A 20098-nucleotide genomic window follows, 5' to 3' on the forward strand; every position below is an offset into this window, starting at 1 on the left:
AAATAGTTTATTTTATTTGTATTGTATTATTTTGCAATTGTTAAGAGCAGCAACTACTTAGCTCAGACTGAAGCATCTTATCTAATTTTTGAGATCTAAGTGTCTCCTCTTTGAGTGCCACGAGACAATTTAACACATTGTGAGAAAGAATTTTCATTGCCACTTGTTATGATTTCAAGAAACAAACTGGTTTAGTTTGAATAGGATTTTCGGTCAGAAACGGTTTCAATGAAATTTCCCCACCATCTCGATTCCTGGGCTCTATCTCTGCCTTTCAGGGGGGCGGGGTGTTACTGTCTGTTAGAACAGGAGTCTGATTTGGATAGGGATAGAGAACTCTTCAATGTTTTTAATGAAGTAAATACTAATGGGAATTGTGTGATCATGGGAGACTTTAACTTCCCAGATATAGACTGGAGGACAAGTGCTATTAATATAATAGGGCTCAGATTTTCCTAGATGTGATAGCTGATGGATTGCTTCACCAAGTAGTTGCTGAACCAACAAGAGGGGATGCCATTTTCGATTTGGTTTTGGTGAGTAGTGAGGATCTCTTAGAAGAAATGGTTGTAGGGGACAGCCTTGGTTTGAGCGATCATGAGCTAATTCAGTTTAAACTAAATGGAAGGGTAAACAAAAATAGATCTGTGACTAGGGTTTTTTTTTTTTCAAAAGGGCTAACTTTAAAAAATTAAGGAAATTAGTTAGGGAAGTGGATTGGACTGAAGGACTTGTGGAACAGATGGATCAGACTGAACAGGTTCCAAACCTCTCGGAGGCTCTTACCTTCTAAACAGGGACGTCTGTTTTCTAGTGAAATCAGGAAAAAGAAAGGAGAAAACTCAAAAGAGGTTCCTCCTGGCGCTCATGTACGTGACCCCTAATACTCTCTCAGTCCTCAAAGAGAGACCTCGAGAAGGAGACTTGCTGAAGGAAAACTACAGGGGACTCAGAGGTTTCCCTGGCCCTGTGCCCCTGTCCTGCCTGGCTGATGTCAGCATCTCTCTGTGAGGTCACCACCTCCCCTGCAACTTTGACCAATAGGCTGAGGTCCAGCAAAAGGCCTTTGTGATGTCACTGCCACACCCACCCCTCCCCTGCAGTGTTAATGTCCTGCCGCAGGCCAGACCCTTTGGAGGTTTGAGCTACTCCCTGTGGATCACCCCGCTCAATGAGTGTTCATTCTAGGAAGCAAGCCGGCTAGACAGTAAAACAGCAGAGGCTGCTCCCAATACTACACTCGGTTTCTCAGAAATGAGTAGACTTTATGGGCAGAAGAGACAGTTAGAGCATCTAACCTGACCCCCTGCATATCACAGGCCTTTCTGCACCATATGGGGCAGGCAGAGCTCTGCCTGGGCGCAGGGGGAATGGGATGGGGGTAGATCAAGGAAAGCGGGGAGGGGAATGGGTGTGAGGGAAAGAGCTCCTGTTCCAGATGAAGGAATTTGGGGGCAGAGGAAAGGACCCTGCTCCACAGAGAGGGGAGAGGGTTTCTGTGAGTGCCAGGGGGCTCCCCTTCCACTAGCTCCCCATTTACAGAGAGCCAGAGCAGTACCTGCAGCAGAGAGCGGGAGTTGCTGGTGGCCTCAGAGGCACAGGCCCTGCAGCGCCTCGGGCACCTGGCGCAAGTGCCGCATGATACGGAGCTGGCGCATCACATTGGCCGTGACGTCCTCCTGCTGCAAGGGAACGAGAAACTGTCTGAGACTCAGACGCCTCCGAGGAATCAGGGGGGATTAACTGCCCCTGGAACCAGCAGCATTTCCACCCAGCCCCTGCCCAACTCTGAGGGATGGATTCCCCCTCCTGACCCCCAGGATGGAGTCTTGTTGTCCTTCCTAGTGACCTCCAGTGGCAACCCCCCTCCTTGTACGGGGAGCTCCTGCCACTTCCCCCTCAGTGCCCCTGACAGCTGTTCCACCTCCAATCCACAGCTCAAGTTCTCAGACCCCTCTCCTCCAGCCCCACCCAGGTTGGGTAGGGAGGGGACTGTAGTGGAGGGTAGCAGGAGGGATTCTGGCAGCAGTGAAGTGGGATGTGGGGAGGTTGAGACCTTTCCCCAAGTCACCCCCATCCCATTTCCCTTTCCCCAGCCACTAATGCGGAAGCCGCAGGATGGCAACCCTGGTGAATGGGACGGATCGGCAGCCCCTGCTGACTAGGGTTACCATACGTCTGGTTTTTCCCGGATATGTCCTGCTTTTCGGCAATCAAACCCCGGTCCGAGGGGAATTGCCGAAAAGCCAAACATGTCTGGGAAAATGCCGGTCGGGCACTTCCCCTCCCGCGGCTGCTCTGCTCCGCTCCTCCCCTCTCAGACTTTAAGAGCCGAGCTGCGCGAGCCAGCGCTACTGGCTTCGGGCAGCCCCCCCTGCCTCCGGACCCCGAACTGCCGGCCAGGCACTTCCCTTCCCGGTTCCAGCTGAGCTGCTCCGCTCCTCCCCTCTCAGACTTTAAGGTTCCAGATGCGCTGGGGAAGCGCCGGCCGGGGGCGCAGGGTCTGGGGGCTGCCCGGCAAACCGTGAAGCCGGTAGCGCTGGGGCAGCCCTTTCCCCATGGCTGGCAGTGGGAGGGAGGAGCGGGCGGAGTTAGGGCGGGGAAGGGGCGGAGTTGGGCGGGGCTAGGGGTGGGGAAATGGGCGGGGCCAGGGCCCGTGGAGGGTCCTCTTTTTTTATTTATTAGACATGGTAACCCTACTGCTGACTGAATCCTCCTGTTCTCTCCAGAACGGGTCCAGCCTTGCCAGCAGTAGGACAAGCGTCCCCTGCCCATGTGCCTCATCCCTGCCTGGTCAGACGCCATCACCCGTCAGTCCTTGGCCTCCCAGGCTGCCAGTGATGGGAGCAACTCTGGGTGGTGGCTCGGGTGACACAGACACCAGACCACTAGGAATTGGGTGCGGCCCTGTGGGACAGGAGAGTCTCGCAGAGGGCACTTGGGGGACTCTCCTGCCCTTCCCAAGAGCGATAGCACCGTGTCCTGAGAACGTAAGTCTGGGATGAGGCAAAGCTTGTCATTAATTAGCCTGGCTAAAGAGCTGGGTGGAGCTGCTCCGGGGACAAGCTGGCTCGCTCCTGCTCATGGAGGTGAATTCATCCCCCTTCCCAGGAGCACCTGCTCTCCCTTTCATTCCCCACCAGGCTCCTTGTGCCAGGCCAGCGAATGGCCACAGGATGGGAATGAGGCCTGGGCCCCGCCCCAATCTCCTGAGTCTAATGCAGCTGCTCACTTTGTCCCCCATCAGCTGCTGGGTTTCCCCCAGGAGGGAGTAGGTGACAGGGAGAGAGACACACACACATTTGTCCTTCTGGTTGCAGGGCTTGTGTCCTTCCAATCCCATTGGTGGCTGCACAGTGGGCAGAGTCCTCGCTGCGTGCCCGGCCCAACAGAATTGCAGGGCGTGGTGTGGAACACAGAAAGAGATAGAGAGACTCATCCTCCAGCCGGGGTCAGTCTGAGAGAAATTGGCTGGGGTCCCAGTCTCACTCTTCTAGCGGGTGCCATTTCCCAGCTGGGTTCCTTACCCCTCTGGTGCAGCAGCAGCTGGTAGAGCCGGTAAACCCCCTCTCTGGCCTGCCGGCTGATGTCCTTGGCTGGGTCACTGACGGACAGAGCCAGCTGTGCCATGTGGTGACCCATCCTGGGGAATTCCGCTGAGTTCTAATGGACGGGAGAGGGAGAGGGGACTCCATCAGCATTTTCCTGTCAGCTCCCAGTCCCCCCCGGGCCAGGACTCTCCTTCCCCTCAGCCCCTCTGCAGGAGATGCTAGAGCCAGACCCTTAATTTCCTCTGCCCCCAAGGAAGCCTGGAGCACAGGGCTGTGGGCAGGGCCCTCCATGAGGACTTGCTTCCCCAGCTGCTCCAGGATGACAGGGAGGCATGAACCTGGAGCACAGTCCCCTTAAAAGCCCAGAGTCACCACTTAACTAGGACAAGAAGAACTTGACTCAAGCCAGGCTCACTCTCTGCTCTGACTCTGCCTCCCCAAGAGGAACACTCCTAACCCACAGCCCCTGCAGCAGCAGATCCTACAGCCCGTCGGAGCCAGATCACCTACCCCTGGAGTCAGGAAGCTGGGGTCAGAGGTCACTTACGTCAAACTCAGGGAGGGTGATGGTGGATCTGAGCAGGGCCGTGCTGCTCTTAACGGCCCTGGCTCTCTCTCGCGGCACCCTGGACACGATCCAGTAGTTAATGTGCTGTGGGGAAAGGAGGCATTGCACTGACTGCCCTGACCAAGGATGCCCACTGGGGGCCCGGCTAGGAGGACAGACTGGAAAATGGATCTAAGAGTGAAGGTAAAATTGCCCCCACCCCTCTCATCGGGCTCACCTCCAAGATGTAATGGAGCCTGTCGGTGTCTGGGGACTCTGCCAGCAGGTTCCCCAGCATGGCGTCCAGGAGGTCTGGCAAGACCCTAGGCAGATCCTGAAAGCAAGGGAGAGCCATGGGTCAGAGTTAGGGAACCTGGGGCTACATCTGCCACAGGATGGGAAGTGGGGTCTCTGGGAAGCACTGGTGAGACCCCCAAACACATATCCTGGCCTCTCTCATTCACGTTCCACTGCAGGCAATTAGCAAGGATTCATGGCAGGATGACAGCTGGCTCTTCAATCCATGACTTTAGCTGATTTACCTGCACTTGGGTGGTGTCCTTCTCCATGCCCAGGGTGAAGACGGCGTGCAGGGCAGCTCGGAGGAGGTGGGTCTCCAGCTCTGGCTCCAGGGCAGGCGTCATGGTGCTGGCAAGAGAGAGGAGCCGGTATTAGACTGTGCAGTGCGGGGATGGGACTGGCACCAACACGCAGGTGAAACTGCAGGGAAATAGGCACAGGCTGGCAAGAAGGGAAACTGAGGCACCGAGCCAGGGAATGACAAGGCCAAGGTTTCTCAGACAGACAGGGGCAGGGCAGGAATAGCCCCTGTTCCCTGGACCCTACTGCCCCTCCTGAATCTGATCCTGGGAGTGAGCCTCTCCCCAAAGCCGTTGCAATGTTACTGGAGTGAAAAGAACAGCCCAGCCAGGAGAGAATGACCCTTCCCCGCACCTCTGCCAGAGGAGCCACCCTTGGGCGGTGACCTGGGAGTGGGAGGGGCAGTGACTCCCAGCCATGGGCCTGAGCAGCACCGGGGTTAGGGGAACCGGGCCGGAGGGTCTCTGTACCTGAGGTTGCCCACAGCAATCAGGGAGTTAGCGAGGACGGCGCCGGGTGGAGAGTTATCAGGCAGCTCCTCAATGAGCTCCTGTGAGACCCAAAGGAGACAAAGGAGCGTGTGAGATTCGGGCCACACTGACACTTCTCAGTGAGGAGATTACACAGCCAGGGCCCCACACAGCCAGCAGGATCCCCTCACCTGCCTCCCGCTCCTCCGATTCCTGCCCAATAGTGACCACTCTCCGAATTTCTCCCGTCTCTTCGCCCCGACCATTTCTGGTTTCTGCAGACTAGATGTTTTAGCGAAGTTTAGAATTCCTTGGTGCTCAACACCGTGAAACTCCCCTTTCTCCTTCACAAAGGGCTTTAACGCCCCTTATCTCACCCAGGCTCTCGACTGCCCAAAGTTGGAGAATTGTCCCTGTTCCCACTGCAGAGCACCCCCCACGACACACACACAGAGTCCTCCTGGTGGTGGGAGGGGAACAGAGGAAAGGACAGAAGACATAAGAGATGAAGAGAAAGGAGGGAGGGATGGAGGAAAAGGTAAAACAAAAAGGACAAACCCTAATGTCCCCAGTGATTCTAAGGGACAAAATCCCAGGTGGGGAATAAAATTCGACCACCTTAAGCTAGTGTTTTCCATGCCTAGAATTCAGCTGGCGCCAGATGCATCAGACTGAACAGGTTCCAAACCTCTCGGAGGCTCTTACCTTCTAAACAGGGACGTCAGTTTTCTAGTAAAATCAGGAAAAAGAAAAGAGAAAACTCAAAAGAGGTTCCTCCTGGCCCTCATGTACGTGAACCTAAATACTCTCTCAGTCCTCAAAGAGAGACCTCGAGAAGGAGACTTGCTGAAGCAAAGCTACAGGGGACTCTGAGGTTTCCCTGGCCCTGCGCCCCTGTCCTGCCTGGCTGATGTCAGCATCTCTCTGTGAGGTCACCACCTCCCCAGCACCTTTGACCAATAGGCTGAGGTCCTGCAAAAGGCCTTTGTGATGTCACTGCCACACCCACTCCTCCCCTGCAGTGTTAATGTCCTGCCACAGGGCAGACACTTTGGAGGTTTCAGCTACACAAAGAGGAGACACTTAGATCTCAAAAATTAGAGGAGATGTTTCAGTCTGAGCTAAGTAGTTGCTGTTCTTAACAATTGCAACATAATAAAATACAAATAAAATAAACTATTTCAGCCATTCTATTATGTCATAATCTGATCTGAGTAAACATGATAGGACACCTCATCTTATGCACTGCTCCTAGTGACACTCTCCAATAGATCCCCATCCTCCACCTGCCGGGAGGTAGGTAGGGGCGGATTGTTATCCCTACTTGAAAGAGGGAGAAGCTAAGGCTGAGAAAGGAGAATTGACTTGTCTTAGGTCACACAGCCAGTCCGTGGCAGAGTTGGGAATAGGACCCAAGAGCCCTGGTTTTCAAACTAACCATCGGATCTTGAATTTCAGACATTGAATGACCTGAATAAAGTGCTCTCAAGTGAGTTCCAGACCAGCAAGATTTCATAGTAATTATTCAGCAAGTATTTTAGGAGAACTGGAATGGTAGAGAAAATAATGAACTGCAGAGAAGCAGCAAAATTTGTCGAACATATGACTGGTTATGACTATTTACTTGGTCTTAAAAGAAAACAACAGGGACCTGAGTCTCCTCCCTGTCAATAACCCCCTGCTCAGCCAATCAGGGTAGAGACCGAGGGGCGGGAGGATGAGGGTTCTCACCAGAGAGCCCAAAGGATGGCCCAGGTCACCGCTGGGGATCACTGTCTGAGCACTATTTCAGCCCCACATTTTTCGGTGGACCTTCCACAATGGGAGTTGTAGAGCACCCCCCACGACACACACACACCCCTCCTGGTGGTGGGAGGCGAACAGGGAAAGGACAAAAGAAGTAAGAGATGAAAAGAAAGGAGGGAGGGATGGGGGTAAAGGTAAAAGAAAAAGGACAAACCTTAATGTCCCCAGAGATTCTAAGGGACAAAATCCCAGGTGAGGAATAAAATTTGGCCACCTTAAACTAGTATTTTCCATGCCTAAAATTCAGCTGGCGCCAGATGCAGCAGAGTGAACAGGTTCCAAACCTCTCGGAGGCTCTTACCTTCTAAACAGGGACGTCAGTTTTCTAGTGAAATCAGGAAAAAGAAAGGAGAAAACTCAAAAGAGGTTCCTCCTGGTGCTCACATACATGAACCCAAATACTCTCTCAGACCTCAAAGAGAGACCTCGAGAAGGAGACTTGCTGAAGCAAAGCCACAGGGGTCTCTGAGGTTTCCCTGGCCCTGCGCCCCTGTCCTTCCTGGCTGATGTCAGCATCCCTCTGTGAGGTCACCACCTCCCCAGCACCTTTGGCCAATAGGCTGAGGTCCTGTAAAAGACCTCTGTGATGTCACTGCCACACCCACCCCTCCCCTGCAGTGCTAATGTCCTGCCGCAGGCCAGACCCTTTGGAGGGTTGAGCTACTCCCTGTGGATCACCCCACTAAATGAGTGTTCATTCTAGGAAGGAAGCCGGCTAGACAGTAAAACATCACAAGCTGCTCCCAATGCTACACTCGGTTTCTCAGAAATGAGTAGACTTTATGGCCAGAAGAGACCGTTAGAGCATCTAATCTGACCCCCTGCATATCACAGGCCTCCTGTCTACCACAATAGCTACTTTTGGGGCAAACACATTCCGGAAAGGCATCTAGTCTTTATTAATGACTTCAAGAGATGGAGAATCCACCACTTTCCTTGGTAGCTTCTTCCTGTGGTCAATCATCCTCGCTGTTGAATATTTGTGCCTTATTTGTCATAGGAATTTGTCTCTTTTCACCTTCCAGCCATTGGGTCTTGTTCTGCCTTTCTGTGCTAGACTACAGAGCCCTTTAATACCCAGTATTTTCTCTCCATTAAGGCATTTCAACACTTCAATGAAGTCCCCTTCAATCTTCTTTTGATAAGCTAAACAGGTTGAGCTCTTTCAATAGCTCACTAGAAGGCATTTTTCTCCAGCCCTCAGAACATTTGGTGGCTCTTTGCTGCCCCAGCTCCAATTTCTAGGACCATCTTTTTCAAAGGAGGACACCAACACTGGAGGCAGTATTCCAATAGCAGTCTCACTGCTGCTGTGTCACCTCCCTATCCTACTCACGGCTCTGCTCCTTCGTCTAATGATGGCTTTAGCCCTGTTCACCACAGCATCACACTGGGAGCTCATGTTGAGTGGCTTCTCCACTCTGGCCCCTAAATCCTTTTCAGAGTGACTGCTTTCCTGGATACACGTCCCCATTCTGGAGGTGTGGCCGGCGTGCCTTGTTGCCACGGATAGGACCTTGCATTGGGCTCTGCTCAAACTTGTTTTCTTTGAATGGGTCCAGCTGGCTGAATGAGCCAGATCGCTCTGTATCACTGCCCTCTCGCCATCAGGAATTACAACTCTGCCTGTATTTTGTCACCCCCCAATCTTATCCACATGTATGTTTTCTCTCAATTCATTGATAACAATTATTTTAAAAAATTAGTCCTTGAGAGCTTCTTCAGACCCTCAGTACCCCGGACCTGCTCCCCACAGCACAGTGAGAAATGCCGTCCAGCCCTGCTGGTACATATGTGATAAGCACAGAACAAACACACTTTAGGAGTTGTGTTGTCCATAGGCTCTGAACAACATGTGGGGGTCAGCAGATTACAAACGCACGACAGACCTGTAGTGTAGACAGGTCCCAACTGTGTCTCGGTTTCCCACCCTGTAAAATGGGGAGAACAAACAAAACCTTGATTAGCTCCATTTGATAGCTGGGGAAACCGAGGCACCCAGCGGTGCAGAGACTCGCTCATGGTCCCAAAGCCAGGAATAGAAAACAGCAGATCTGATAGCCAGGCCTGGGACCTAGCCCCAGTTATCCTGGCCTTGCTGCTCTAAGTTTAGTCACAGCCTCCATGTCTTTTCCCCCGTGTCCCTTAACCCCACGTCACTGCAGAAGAGAGATTTTCTGGTAGCCAGCTGGCTCTCCTGCATGTGGATGTCGTTCCAAAAGACGTGCTCTGGCTCAGTCCCATGCTATGGTTGGCTGAAGGAACCACTTGGTCACATTCTAGGCCCTGAGTTATACAGGAGGGGCGACTAGATACACAGAATGGTCCTTTCTGACCTGAACCTCTATCAATCGCTACATTTTCTGCTGCTAGGAAGAGAACTCTGGACCTATTTTCTCTCATTCACTTTCAGTCGGAATAATTTCAATCCAGGCCAAAGGATTTCCTCTTCCATTGTGTCTTCAGCACCTTTGGGAGCAACTAGTTACTGTTACCCACAGGTTACCAGTTTCAACCTGTCCAAGGGTGAGATGGCCAGGAAAGGGGTTGGAGCTCAACTGGACCTGGCCCAGGTGATGCAGCTCCCTAGAGTGAAGGGAATAAGTGTGGTGGTCACGTGACAAGACGCAGCCTGTGACTAGGACCCAGGCCTGCTGAGAGATAGAAGGGCAGCCTGTGCTCAGCCAGGAGAGAGACCCCAAGGGAAGCAGGCATGGGAGGGGCTTGGAGAGTCCTTTAAAGGTCAGGGACAAGCTGGGAAGGGGCCAGGCTGAGCACTAAGGACCAGGCCCTAGGAGGGAAAGACAGGGCAGTTTAGGAGATGGGGCAGATAGTCCAGTTGGTTTCGGCTCCCAGGACCAGACACCCAGAGGTGACGGTGATTGTCGGGGCTTCTGTCCTTCTTCCCCAGTGTAGATTTGATAGTGGAGAAGACTGAAGCCGTAAGGGGGAAGTGAGTTACCCCAAGGTCACCCAGTGAGTTTATATCACGAATGCATACTCGGAAGGATCCAATAGAAACATGGATTTTCCAGTCTCTTCTTTCTAGGAGTCCCCAGGGCTAAGGTAAAACCCCTGCTGCCCCTCCCCATTCTGCTCACCTCCAAGATGTGCTGGAGTTTGTCTGTGCTGGGGGGTGCTGTCAGCAGGATCGAGAGCTCGTCATCCATGTTCTCTGGGCAGGCCTTGCTCATAGCCTGCCAGCGGAGGGAGACCAGGGGTCAGGAGCCTGCATTAGCACCGGTGTGCCATTGACCAGGAGCCGGCTGAGGTAAGCGCCCCCTGGCCGGAGCTCGCACCCAGAAAACCTGCCCCAGGTCGAAACCCCCTCCCACACCCAAATTCCCTCCCAGACCTCACACCCGGCACCCCAACCCCCTGCCCCAGGTCGGAACCCCCTCCTGTACCCTAATCCCTCCCAGACCCCACACCCCCACCCGCACCCCAATCCCCTACCCCAGCCCTGAGCCCCCTCCCGCACCCAAACTCCCTCCCAGAGTCCGCACCCCAACCCTCTGCCCCAGCCCGGATCCCCCTCTGGCACCCCAAACCCCTAATCTCCAGCCCAATCCCAGAGCCCGCATCCCCACCAGAGCCCTCACCCCTCCCTGCACTCCAACCCCCAGCTCCAGCCCAGTGAAAGTGAGTGAGGGTGTGAGAGCGAGCGACTGAGGGAGGTGGGCTGGGCTGGAGTGAGTGGGGGTGGGGCCTTGGGGAAGGGCATGAAAGGGGTTGGGTCAAGGGCGTTTGGTTTTGTGCAAGTAGAAAGTTGGCAACTCTACTTAAGGACCTTTGAAAAGCAGCCTCCTTAGCACCGCTCCTGATACCAGGGGCCAAGGCGCCCCCGACATTAGAACAACAATAGGCCAGAGCAAAACGCTGTGTTAGAAATCGGAGCTCAGGCTGCCAAGCGAACGATAGCTGACAGACAGGAGATGCAGGAATTAAGGTTGTGCCTTCAGCCAGCAACTGGTGTTCATCCGTTTGCACCACACACACACCTGTAGGCAGGGCCACTATTTCCTTGTCTGTCTGCCTGTATAGCGTCTCTCGGTCCTTACAGTGCCCATCACCGTGGTGTCTGAGTGGCAAACCAAGGGTTTGACGTATGCATATGAAACTGCCTGACTGGAAGGACCTGGTTTGGTGTGGATCAGTGACTGCTGGGGCGATTGGTGGCAGAAGGCTCTGAGGGCCTGGCTCATTCCGACCTGGCTCATTCCAATGGCTTCTACAGCTGAGAGCAACCCAGTCTCCTGCCTGGGTCCGACGCAAACCAGGAAGTACAGGACCACGGTTAAAAAGAACAGCTCAAAAGATCATTTTCGCTGAGCCCAGCCCTGCACAGATTTCCAGCTTAGGTTTGCATTTTCAGCAAAACTTCTTCTTGATTATTTTCTCCCAACCCCCTTCTGCCTCCATAATAGCCAGCCACCCCGTCAGTCACATCCTGGGGCGCTCCAGGGACAGCGTGTGTGCGTGTATGTGCACGTCTGTATATATATGTATGTGTACATGTGTGTACGTTTATGTGCACATGAGTGTGTGCACATGTGAGTATGCGTGTGTATGTGTGTACATGTACCCCAGTCAGATGTATACATCTGGATTTCCTTTGAAAGAATTTTCAAATTGAGCTGATCAAGTGCAATGGCAAAGCACCCAATTCCTCTGCCCCCCAACTGCCTTCGCTGCTTTAACATACAACCTGCTCCGCTGACACCTCTGACTCCTGAAAGCCCTAACGCTCCCGGGGAGCAGGCCGTGCCCTGCCCTGCCCTGGCTGCCCCGGGTGTTATCTCGGGGGGAATCGTTCCAGATTCCAATGGTTGGCAGATCCAGGGAAGAGCCTTACCTGGGGGGAGGCTGTACCAGACCCGCCCGACCCAGGCAGGCTCCCAGGTACTCTCTGCTCGGGGCTGATAAGGCTCCTTAGCAGTTTCTCTCCAAACAAATTCCAGTTCAAGACACCTGAGAGCTCCACAGCAGGGCAGCATCCCCAGAGCGCAGCAGGGCGGGGTTAGGGGGAGCAGTCGGTAGCAGCACCTGCCCCTCATACGGCAGGAGCGAGAAGTGCCAGCCACGTGCTGCCTCCATCCCCAGAGGCCAGGTGAGAGTGAATTCCCACTTCCCCGCACGATTGGTTCCGTCACTCTTCTACACTTACATGGATTTCCAATGTCAATGTTTCTAACATCAGCTTTGCCAGCTCTCCTTACACCTTTGTCTGCTAGAGCAAAAACCTGAAATGCAGCTACCTCCTCCTGCTGGGTGACTATAGACCTTAATGACAGAGCTCGGAACTGCTTAGTCAAGCTGACTAGCTGCAGCCCCTCGGGTTGCCTGCTCGAAGGTGTGCTGGCCAGGCCACAAGTCATTTCTGTGCCTCTTCCCTGCTCCTTCTCAGCATTTGAACATCATTCGACTAGTGTGAACAAGAGTCTATACTGGGGAGAGCCCAGGGTGAGAGAGTCACTAGACTCTTGTCAAGGCTGCTTCCCCACTCTGAACTTTAGGGTACAAATGTGGGGGCCTGCATGAAAACTGCTAAGCTTAACTACCAGCTTAGATCTGGTCCACTGCCACCATTCCCAAGTGGATTCCCTTCCCTGGGAAGCCTTGAGAAACCTTTCACCAATTCCCTGGTGAATACAGATCCAACCCCCTTGGATCTAAAAACAAGGAGAATTAACCATCCCCCTCCTTCCTCCCACCAACTCCTGGTGGATCAAGATCCAAACCTCTTGGATCTTAAAACAAGGAGAAATCAATCAGGTTCTTAAAAAGAAGGCTTTTAATTAAAGAAAAAAGGTAAAAAACATCTCTGTAAAATCAGGATGGAAAATAACTTTACAGGGTAATCAAACTTAAAGAGCAATAGGCCAGAGCAAAACGCTGCGTTAGAAATCGGATTCAAAGTACAGCAAACAGAGGTAAACACTCTAGTAAAAGGTACATTTATATGTTGAGGAAACAAAGTAAAAACTAACACGCCTTGCCTGGCTGTTTACTTACAAGTTTGAAATCTGAGAGACTTGTTCAGAAAGATGTGGAGAACCTGGATTGATGTCTGGTCCCTCTCAGTCCCAAGAGCGAATGACTTCCCAAACAAAGAGCACAAACAAAAGCCTTCCCCCCACCAAGATTTGAAAGTATTTTGTCCCCTTATTGGTCCTTTGGGTCAGGTGTCAGCCAGGTTATCTGAGCTTCTTAACCCTTTACAGGTAAAAGGATTTTGGAGTCTCTGGCCAGGAGGGATTTTATAGTACTGTACACAGCAGAGCTGTTACCCTTCCCTTTATAGTTATGACAACTCTGGTTATACAGTGCTCTGTATACATCTGTGAAGCAGGAGTGATGAAACCCCATGTAACAGACGGGGTCCAGCCCCAGTGAGCACCAGCCTGGTCCTGGGGTGTGGGGGTGGGAGGGCGACATGGAGAGCAGTTTGGTCCGATGCAGGGCACTGCTGCCAGGTGGCTCATGGGGAGGGGCGGGGGTGGGCTGTGGCATATGAAGAGTTCAGGTTGTTTTGGGAGGGGAGGGGTAGCCATGTTCAGGGGGGAGTTGGGGTGTGGGTGGGACCCCAAGTTGGGGGGAAATGGTGCAGGGGAACCCTGGGTTTGGCAGGGAGCCCCCAGGCAGCAAAACGGCTGAGCGAGCTGGCTGCCCGGGACAGGCTGAGGATGTCCCCGCTTGCAGCGTCATGCTCCAGCCTGGCGAGGGATGGCTGGCTGGGGAGGGCACCAAGCGCAGCCTGCAATGGGCAGAGTGGGGGGTGGGGGTGGCTCCCAGTACGGACAGCGGAGATGGGAGGCGGGAAGGGGAGAGGTCAGTGCCCTGGGCAGGGGGATTCCCCCGCTCCCCCACTGCAAAACAGCACACCCCCACCTCACCACCAGCAACCGAGATGGAGAGGACAGATTAGTGCACGGGGGGGGGGGGGGGGCAGGGGTCCCTGATACTCCCAACTGCAAAATAGCAACCCCCTCCCCCCGTCTGCACCCCAGATGCTGAGGAGGGAGGAGGAAACCTTCCAGCTGCACCTCAGCGGCTCCCAGCTTCCCTTCCCCTGAAAACATCCCTCTTTCCAAACCTGCCCCCCAAACTCCCCCCTACGCACACTCTCCATGCAGGCTCTGTCAGGAAGGCCAATTAGACAGGGCCTTGTGTCCTGGGGATGCACTGAAGGGCCATGGTCAGGAGGGGACTGGAAAGATGCAGTTTTGGGGGGGGCAATGCCCGTTCACATTCCCCCCCATCTTCACCCCTGCCAGTGGACCAGCCAGGGCTACGTCATGGCCCATCTTTGGGCTACAGCCCACGATTTGGAAGCCCTGCCCGAGGGTGAACTTCATCAGGCCCAGCTGACTTGTTCTTTAGCCTGTTCTTTCCGTGTTCGGGGGGATGGGGGGGGGGTGCTCCTGCCCCTGGCTGTTAGCATTAATGGTGTTCAGCATCTGGTCACAATGAACTTTGATTGAAGTGACTGAAGCCAAACAGGCAGGAAATGCTCAGAGATGCTCAGAGGACGTCAGCCTGACAGATAAATACACTGCTAGGAGCTGGATTATACCATGTTATGGGTGGAGTTAAAATCTCATTGACACAGCTGTGAGGATGCACTCTTCATTTAAAACAGCTGGAAGCAACAGGTAAGGGGGCCTCGTGTAGAACAAGCCATGATGGCATGTACCCAGAAACTAGCCCCAGGTGGGCAGAGGATGCCACCGAGTATCGTTCTGAGCTGGTGCGTGTGTGACAGAGACAAGCCGGGCAGTGCAGCCAGGACACGGAGGCAGAGCAGGAAAGCCAAGCAGAGCCTGTGAGCATGGTGTGATCTTGGGAGGAGCATAGAGAGCTTTTGGGCCAGGTGCTGGCTAAAGAGGCTTGGAGCTGAGAGCAGGGAGGCTAATCCCTGCTGTTGGTTCCTGCTGTGTTTGGAGAAGCAGGACTCTGTATGTTCCTTGTCAGTAAACAAGACATCAAAAAATTACCAGACTCCATTGCCAATTTCTGCTCCCCACTGGAACATCCCCAGGGCCCCAAACTTTGACTAGCCCCTTGGGTTGAAGAGGGACACCAATATCTTTATTGTGTGGTTTCGTTGCATGTCTATCTAATCTCAGTGGTTTATCAGCAACTAATTACTGTTGCAATGTTTTCTCATGTAATAACCATATTTATTAAAAACACAGAGGGCAGGTTTTTGAACCCAAACTCACCACTGCTAATACATGGAGAATTCAGATGTAAAGTCCTGGCTTTGAGTCATCCCCCATTTAAATGCTCAATGACAGTTGCTAGAAATCCAGTGTCATGATTCATTGATCACTAATGCCAAGGGGCAGTGGCAGGGCTGGGAGAAGCAGAGGTTAATGTGGGTCTAAAGTCGTAGTGAGTGACATGGCTTCCAGCGAGGCAGAGTGGAAGCGGGGGTCCAGTTATACACACCAATCACGCTTTTCGTGTCATTCGAACGCACCGGCGGGGTCGGCTCTCAGCATTTATTCCAGGGGATTTACCATGCAGAAGCCAACAGGAAGGGAGTGAGCAGAGTAGAGGCATTGCAGGGACTGCACTGATTAGGTGGGGGCTGGCGCGCCGTGTCTGATCTAATATTGTCTCCCCTTCTCAGCGGCGCCGGCTCCCAAGGACGATGGGCTCCTCCTGCCGGACCCCAGCACACGTCTGTTGGCTTAACCAGGATGAGGGAAGACCTGCACTCCCCACTCTTACAGAACCCTGCCCAGTAGATGTAGCCTTTCCCATTGAGCAGGACGTTCTGACACTTGTCATACCACCAGCCTCCATAGCTACTTGCGCAATTCCCACTGGCCTGGTCCTGATCCTTGTCAGTCGTGCTGAACTTCATGTTGTCGTGTATGCCCCCCAGGCCGGAGTGGTAGGTGGTGAGATAGTCCTCGCCGTCCCCAGAGTACCTGCCCAGCCTCAGCGGGTACCCGCTGGGCTCATCCTCGACACTGAAGATGTCGTACTGTGCGTAGCGGGTGTTGTTGGATTTCTCCTCCACGACAAAGCGGACCTTGTAGATGTTCTGCCGCGTGAGCAGGGACAGGTACTCGTTGCCCAGCCAGTAATCCTGCTGCACGTTCCCAAAGCCGTACTTGTAGGTGCTCCAGGACTCCTTCCAGGTGATCTCTGTGTTGTAAGAATTTCTCTGGACAACGGTCCAGCCTTTGCCTTCGGTGTCCATGTCACACCACACCACTCGAGGGGGAGAGCCTGCCGGCTGGATGACATGGACCCCGCTGGGGCTGTCCCTGGGGATGTTGCTGCAGTCTTTGGGGAACCCTGAAATGCCACGAACATCAGGTTAAGGGGGCGGGGGGGAGGGGAGGGAGAGAGAGAGAGCGCGCGCTAGCTAGCTCAATCAAATCAGCCTGGGGTAACTGGAGGCTGGGTTTTTAGAGACAGGTCCTGTGTATTTCACAATACTACAGCCACAGAATCCGCCCCGGCCATTCCTGGCCACAGAATCCCGTTCCAGATCTTACACTTTCATTTTACCAATAAAATAAAATAAGAATAGTTTCTTGCTCTGCTGGTTTTGAAGAAACCTTGAAGAGATGAATCAAGTGTAAACCAAGGCTCTGTATCCTTCCTGAGTCCGTACTGCTGAAGAAATCGTTTGGGGAGGGTGGGGGAGACGCTGCCAGATCCATCTCAGCGAATGTCAATTATGAAACCCATCAGTGACAATTTAAATGGGAGTTTTCAAAGAGCCTAAGGGAGTTTGACACCCGACTGTGATTGGAATTCAGTGGGATTTAGGCACCCAACTCCCTGTGGTGCCTTTGAAAATTCCAGACATCCTATCGAGGGGCTTGTCTTTGGGGCGGAAATTGTCCCGAACTATCCTGGTAGAATGAAAGCACTGTGGTTATACTGCTCCTCCCCTCCCCAGCGTCATCCCTCGAGCCTGAGCCCCCCCAGCTCCCCTACCCCCCAGACAATCCCCCTGTGTGCCCCACCCCCATAGCTGAGCCGAGGGGGAGGAGCTGCTGAGCTCTGCGGGGGCAGGGGCTCAGGGCCACCTCTGGAGCTGGTTCGGCCCCTGGCCTGCCTGGGCAAGCCCCTGAGCAGCTCCCAGAGCCGCTGGAGATGTGGGGAGAAGGGAATGAAAACCCCTGACAAGGAGGAACTGGCTCTCCCTGCTGCCTGGACTCTGGGCGCAAGGCTTCTAGGCATCAGCGAGAGATCCCCAGCTGTTAGCCGGGGCTAGCCCTAGTATAGGAGTTGGTGAGATTGAAGGGTAGAACTCCCAGCCAATTTGCGGGGGGGGTGCCTGGTTCCCACACGCTGCCCTGCGGTTGGCACCAGCGCTCTTCAGTCACTGCCGGGGGCTTGGCAGCCGTTACCGGAGAAAGGGATAACGAAGCTGTGGAAAGCAAACAGCCAGTCGAGCAGCACCTCCCCCACCCCGGCTGGCCCATTCCCAGGCGCTGGAGGCCTGCGAATGGGAGTAGTGGGGTCACTAGCGCAGGCCGGCCTTGCGATCCCTTCGGAGAACTCAGCGTTTCTTTGGGCCCAGCGCTGGCGGGGGGGCTGGAAGGTGCATTCAGTGGATAAGTGGATCTAGGGGTGACCCCGGCATGGAGGAGAGGAGCAGAATCAGGCCCACGATGCCCTGATCTCGGATATGGCAGATGATAGAAGCTCTCCGACGGGTTCTCTACTCACCCCTCTCGACCTTCTTGTGGGCCAGGGCCCCGTTGCCCTGCACGGGGGCTACGCAAAGGAGCGCCATCATGGACAGCGCAGACAGAAGCAGGAGAGAGCTGGACTGGAAGCCTGCAGGGGACAGAAACCGCTGGACATGAGACCAGGAGAGAGTTTCACAAGTGCCTAAATCCCACTAGACGTCACTGGGATTTAGGCACTTAAGTGACTTAGCCACTCTTGAAAATGTTACCCTTAGACGCTAAGGCCAGAGTTTTCAGAGGGCTCAACTACTGGGCCAGATTTTCAGAAGAGCTCAGCTCCCAGGTAGGCACCACAGGACATGGCTGGATGTTCAAAGGGGCTCAGCATGGGGGGGGGGGAAGTCTCTGGAGATGGGGTGAAGCCCACCATTCACCTCTCCCCCGGCCCGGCCACTGTCTCCATCTCTGCAGCCGGCCCGATTAGCACACAGCGGGGACCCAGCTGCATGGTAAAAACCATTCAAAGATTGCGGCTCCGATGGCCTGGGTCCCGGGCGGGTCAGGGCCGGCTGGAGCGCTCCCTGTGGTGGGGAAGGAGCTGCCTCCTCTCTCCCCGCGCTGCACCGCTGCAAGGGGAGTGCTGCTCGGAGCAACCCCCTCTGTCCCAGCTCCCCCCGTCCACAGTCACTACCACCAGCCGGAGGGCAGTGCCCGCTCACCCACACAGAGACAGCAGCTGGGCAGCCTCCGGCAGGGCTCTGCCCCCCTCAGATGAGTGCCAGGTGAGAGGGACCCAGGGCACAGAGCTGCTGTGTGCCCCACGCCAGGCATGCTGCCCCCTGCACTGCAGCCCAGCAGCCCAGAGGGGGACACGCTGCTGACACTGCAGCTGTTCTGTGGGCCCAGCTCAGGCCAGGCTTAAAGTGGGCAGAGTCGCCAGGGGCCACAGTCCTGGCCAAAAAGAGTTCAAAATGGAGCCGGGTCCCTGAGGGGTGCACTGGAAGCGCTGCCCTAGCAAGGGCATGGCCATTTATTTCAGCCGGGATTAACATAGACACCCCTCCCCCGCCCCACACATGCTTTTCCCAGGCCACCTTCAGCACTCAGCGCAGGGATTCACAATGACCTTGCCGGGATCAGCAGCCCAGAGCAATCCAGACTCTTGGACAGAAACCGGCTCATTCACCCCCCCCCCCCCAGGTATATCTATCCCGGCCCTGGTATTACATCTTGTGTAGCTACAGCCCACAGAACGCAGAGCACGGCATATGCAGCCCCCAATGCGAAATAGGTTGAGAACCCTACAGCAGAGGCTCACGTGTGAAGCTCCAGAGGTCCCAAGTTTGATTACAGCTGCTGCCGGCCCATGACAGTTGCAAAATGGCAGCTTTTTGTGGGGTGAGGCGGGTTGGGGCGGGGTGTGTGTGTATGTGTCAAACCAGAACAGGCTAAAGCCGCACTGTCCTCCCTTTTGGACTACATGGGACCCCAGCTACCTTTCAGCGCCTCATGGATAAGCTACTACACCCCCATAATCATTATGCTGCTGCCTACCTGGACGATGTGGTCATTCATACCCCAGACTGGGAAACCCACCTCGAAGGTGGAGGCAGTCCTCAATACCTTCAGGCGAGCTGGCCTTACAGCTAACCCTGCTAAGTGTGCTGTAGGGTTTACGGAGGCCAAATATCTTGGCTACATTGTGGGAAAAGGTTTGGTAAAACCCCAACTGAACAAGTTAGAGGCCATCCAAAATTGGCCCCGACCACATCGCAAGAAACAAGTCCGGGCATTCCTAGGTGTGGTGGGGTATTACCGACGATTTAGCCCCCACTTTGCCACAAGGGCAAGCCCCCTGACAGACCTACTGAAAGCCCACGGACCTGATCTGGTGAGATGGTCTGACGGAGCAGAGAGAGCGTTCACAGACCTACAGACTGCCCTCTGCAGTAACCCCGTACTGATAGCCCCAGATTTTACCAAGGAATTTATCCTGCAGACGGATGCATCGGAAGTAGGGTTAGGGGCCGTTCTATCACAGATGGTTGGGGAAGAGGAACATCCAGTTCTCTACCTCAGTAGGAAACTCCTTCCGAGGGAACAAAAATATGCTGTGGTGGAGAGAGAGTACCTCGCTGTAAAATGGGCCATGGAAACGTTGCGCTACTACCTGCTCGGGTGCAGATTTGTCCTCGTGACCGACCATGCCCCTCTTCAATGGATGCAACGGAACAAGGAGAAGAACACTAGGGTGACCAGGTGGTTCTTATCCCTCCAACCTTTCCAGTTCCATGTGCAACACAGAGCAGGGAGCCATCACGGTAATGCCGATGGCTTGTCACGTGTGCACTGTCTGGCGTCCCAAGCTGCCCAACCCCTTGGTGTTGAGCAGGGGGGAGGGATATGTGACAGACCCAGACAAGTGGGGTACAGAAGCCTTGTAGAAGGCAAATATAC

General features: G+C 54.3%; 1 protein-coding gene across 1 annotated transcript; it reads right to left on the reverse strand.

Annotated features, from left to right (window-relative positions):
• Positions 1-13514: 13514 nt before the first annotated feature.
• LOC135978358 (fibrinogen-like protein 1-like protein) lies at positions 13515-17806 on the reverse strand. The gene is made up of 2 exons (XM_065579315.1): positions 17679-17806; positions 13515-16289 (listed from the first exon to the last, which is right to left on the reverse strand). The coding sequence occupies exons 1-2, from the start codon at positions 17746-17748 to the stop codon at positions 15496-15498; spliced, it is 864 nt and encodes a 287-aa protein (XP_065435387.1). The 5' UTR covers positions 17749-17806; the 3' UTR covers positions 13515-15495.
• Positions 17807-20098: the final 2292 nt, after the last annotated feature.

The sequence above is a fragment of the Chrysemys picta genome, unplaced genomic scaffold, assembly GCF_011386835.1.
Source record: "Chrysemys picta bellii isolate R12L10 unplaced genomic scaffold, ASM1138683v2 scaf225, whole genome shotgun sequence".
NCBI classification, from domain to species: Eukaryota; Metazoa; Chordata; order Testudines; family Emydidae; genus Chrysemys; species Chrysemys picta.

Excerpts from the sequence above, each read along its gene's own strand:
- LOC135978358 (XM_065579315.1), bottom strand. The coding sequence starts at position 17,748 with ATGATGGCGCTCCTTTGCGTAGCCCCCGTGCAGGGCAACGGGGCCCTG. Across the intron at positions 16,290-17,678 it reads CCACAAGAAGGTCGAGAGGG|GGTTCCCCAAAGACTGCAGC; the intron begins GTGAGTAGAGAA and ends GTGGCATTTCAG.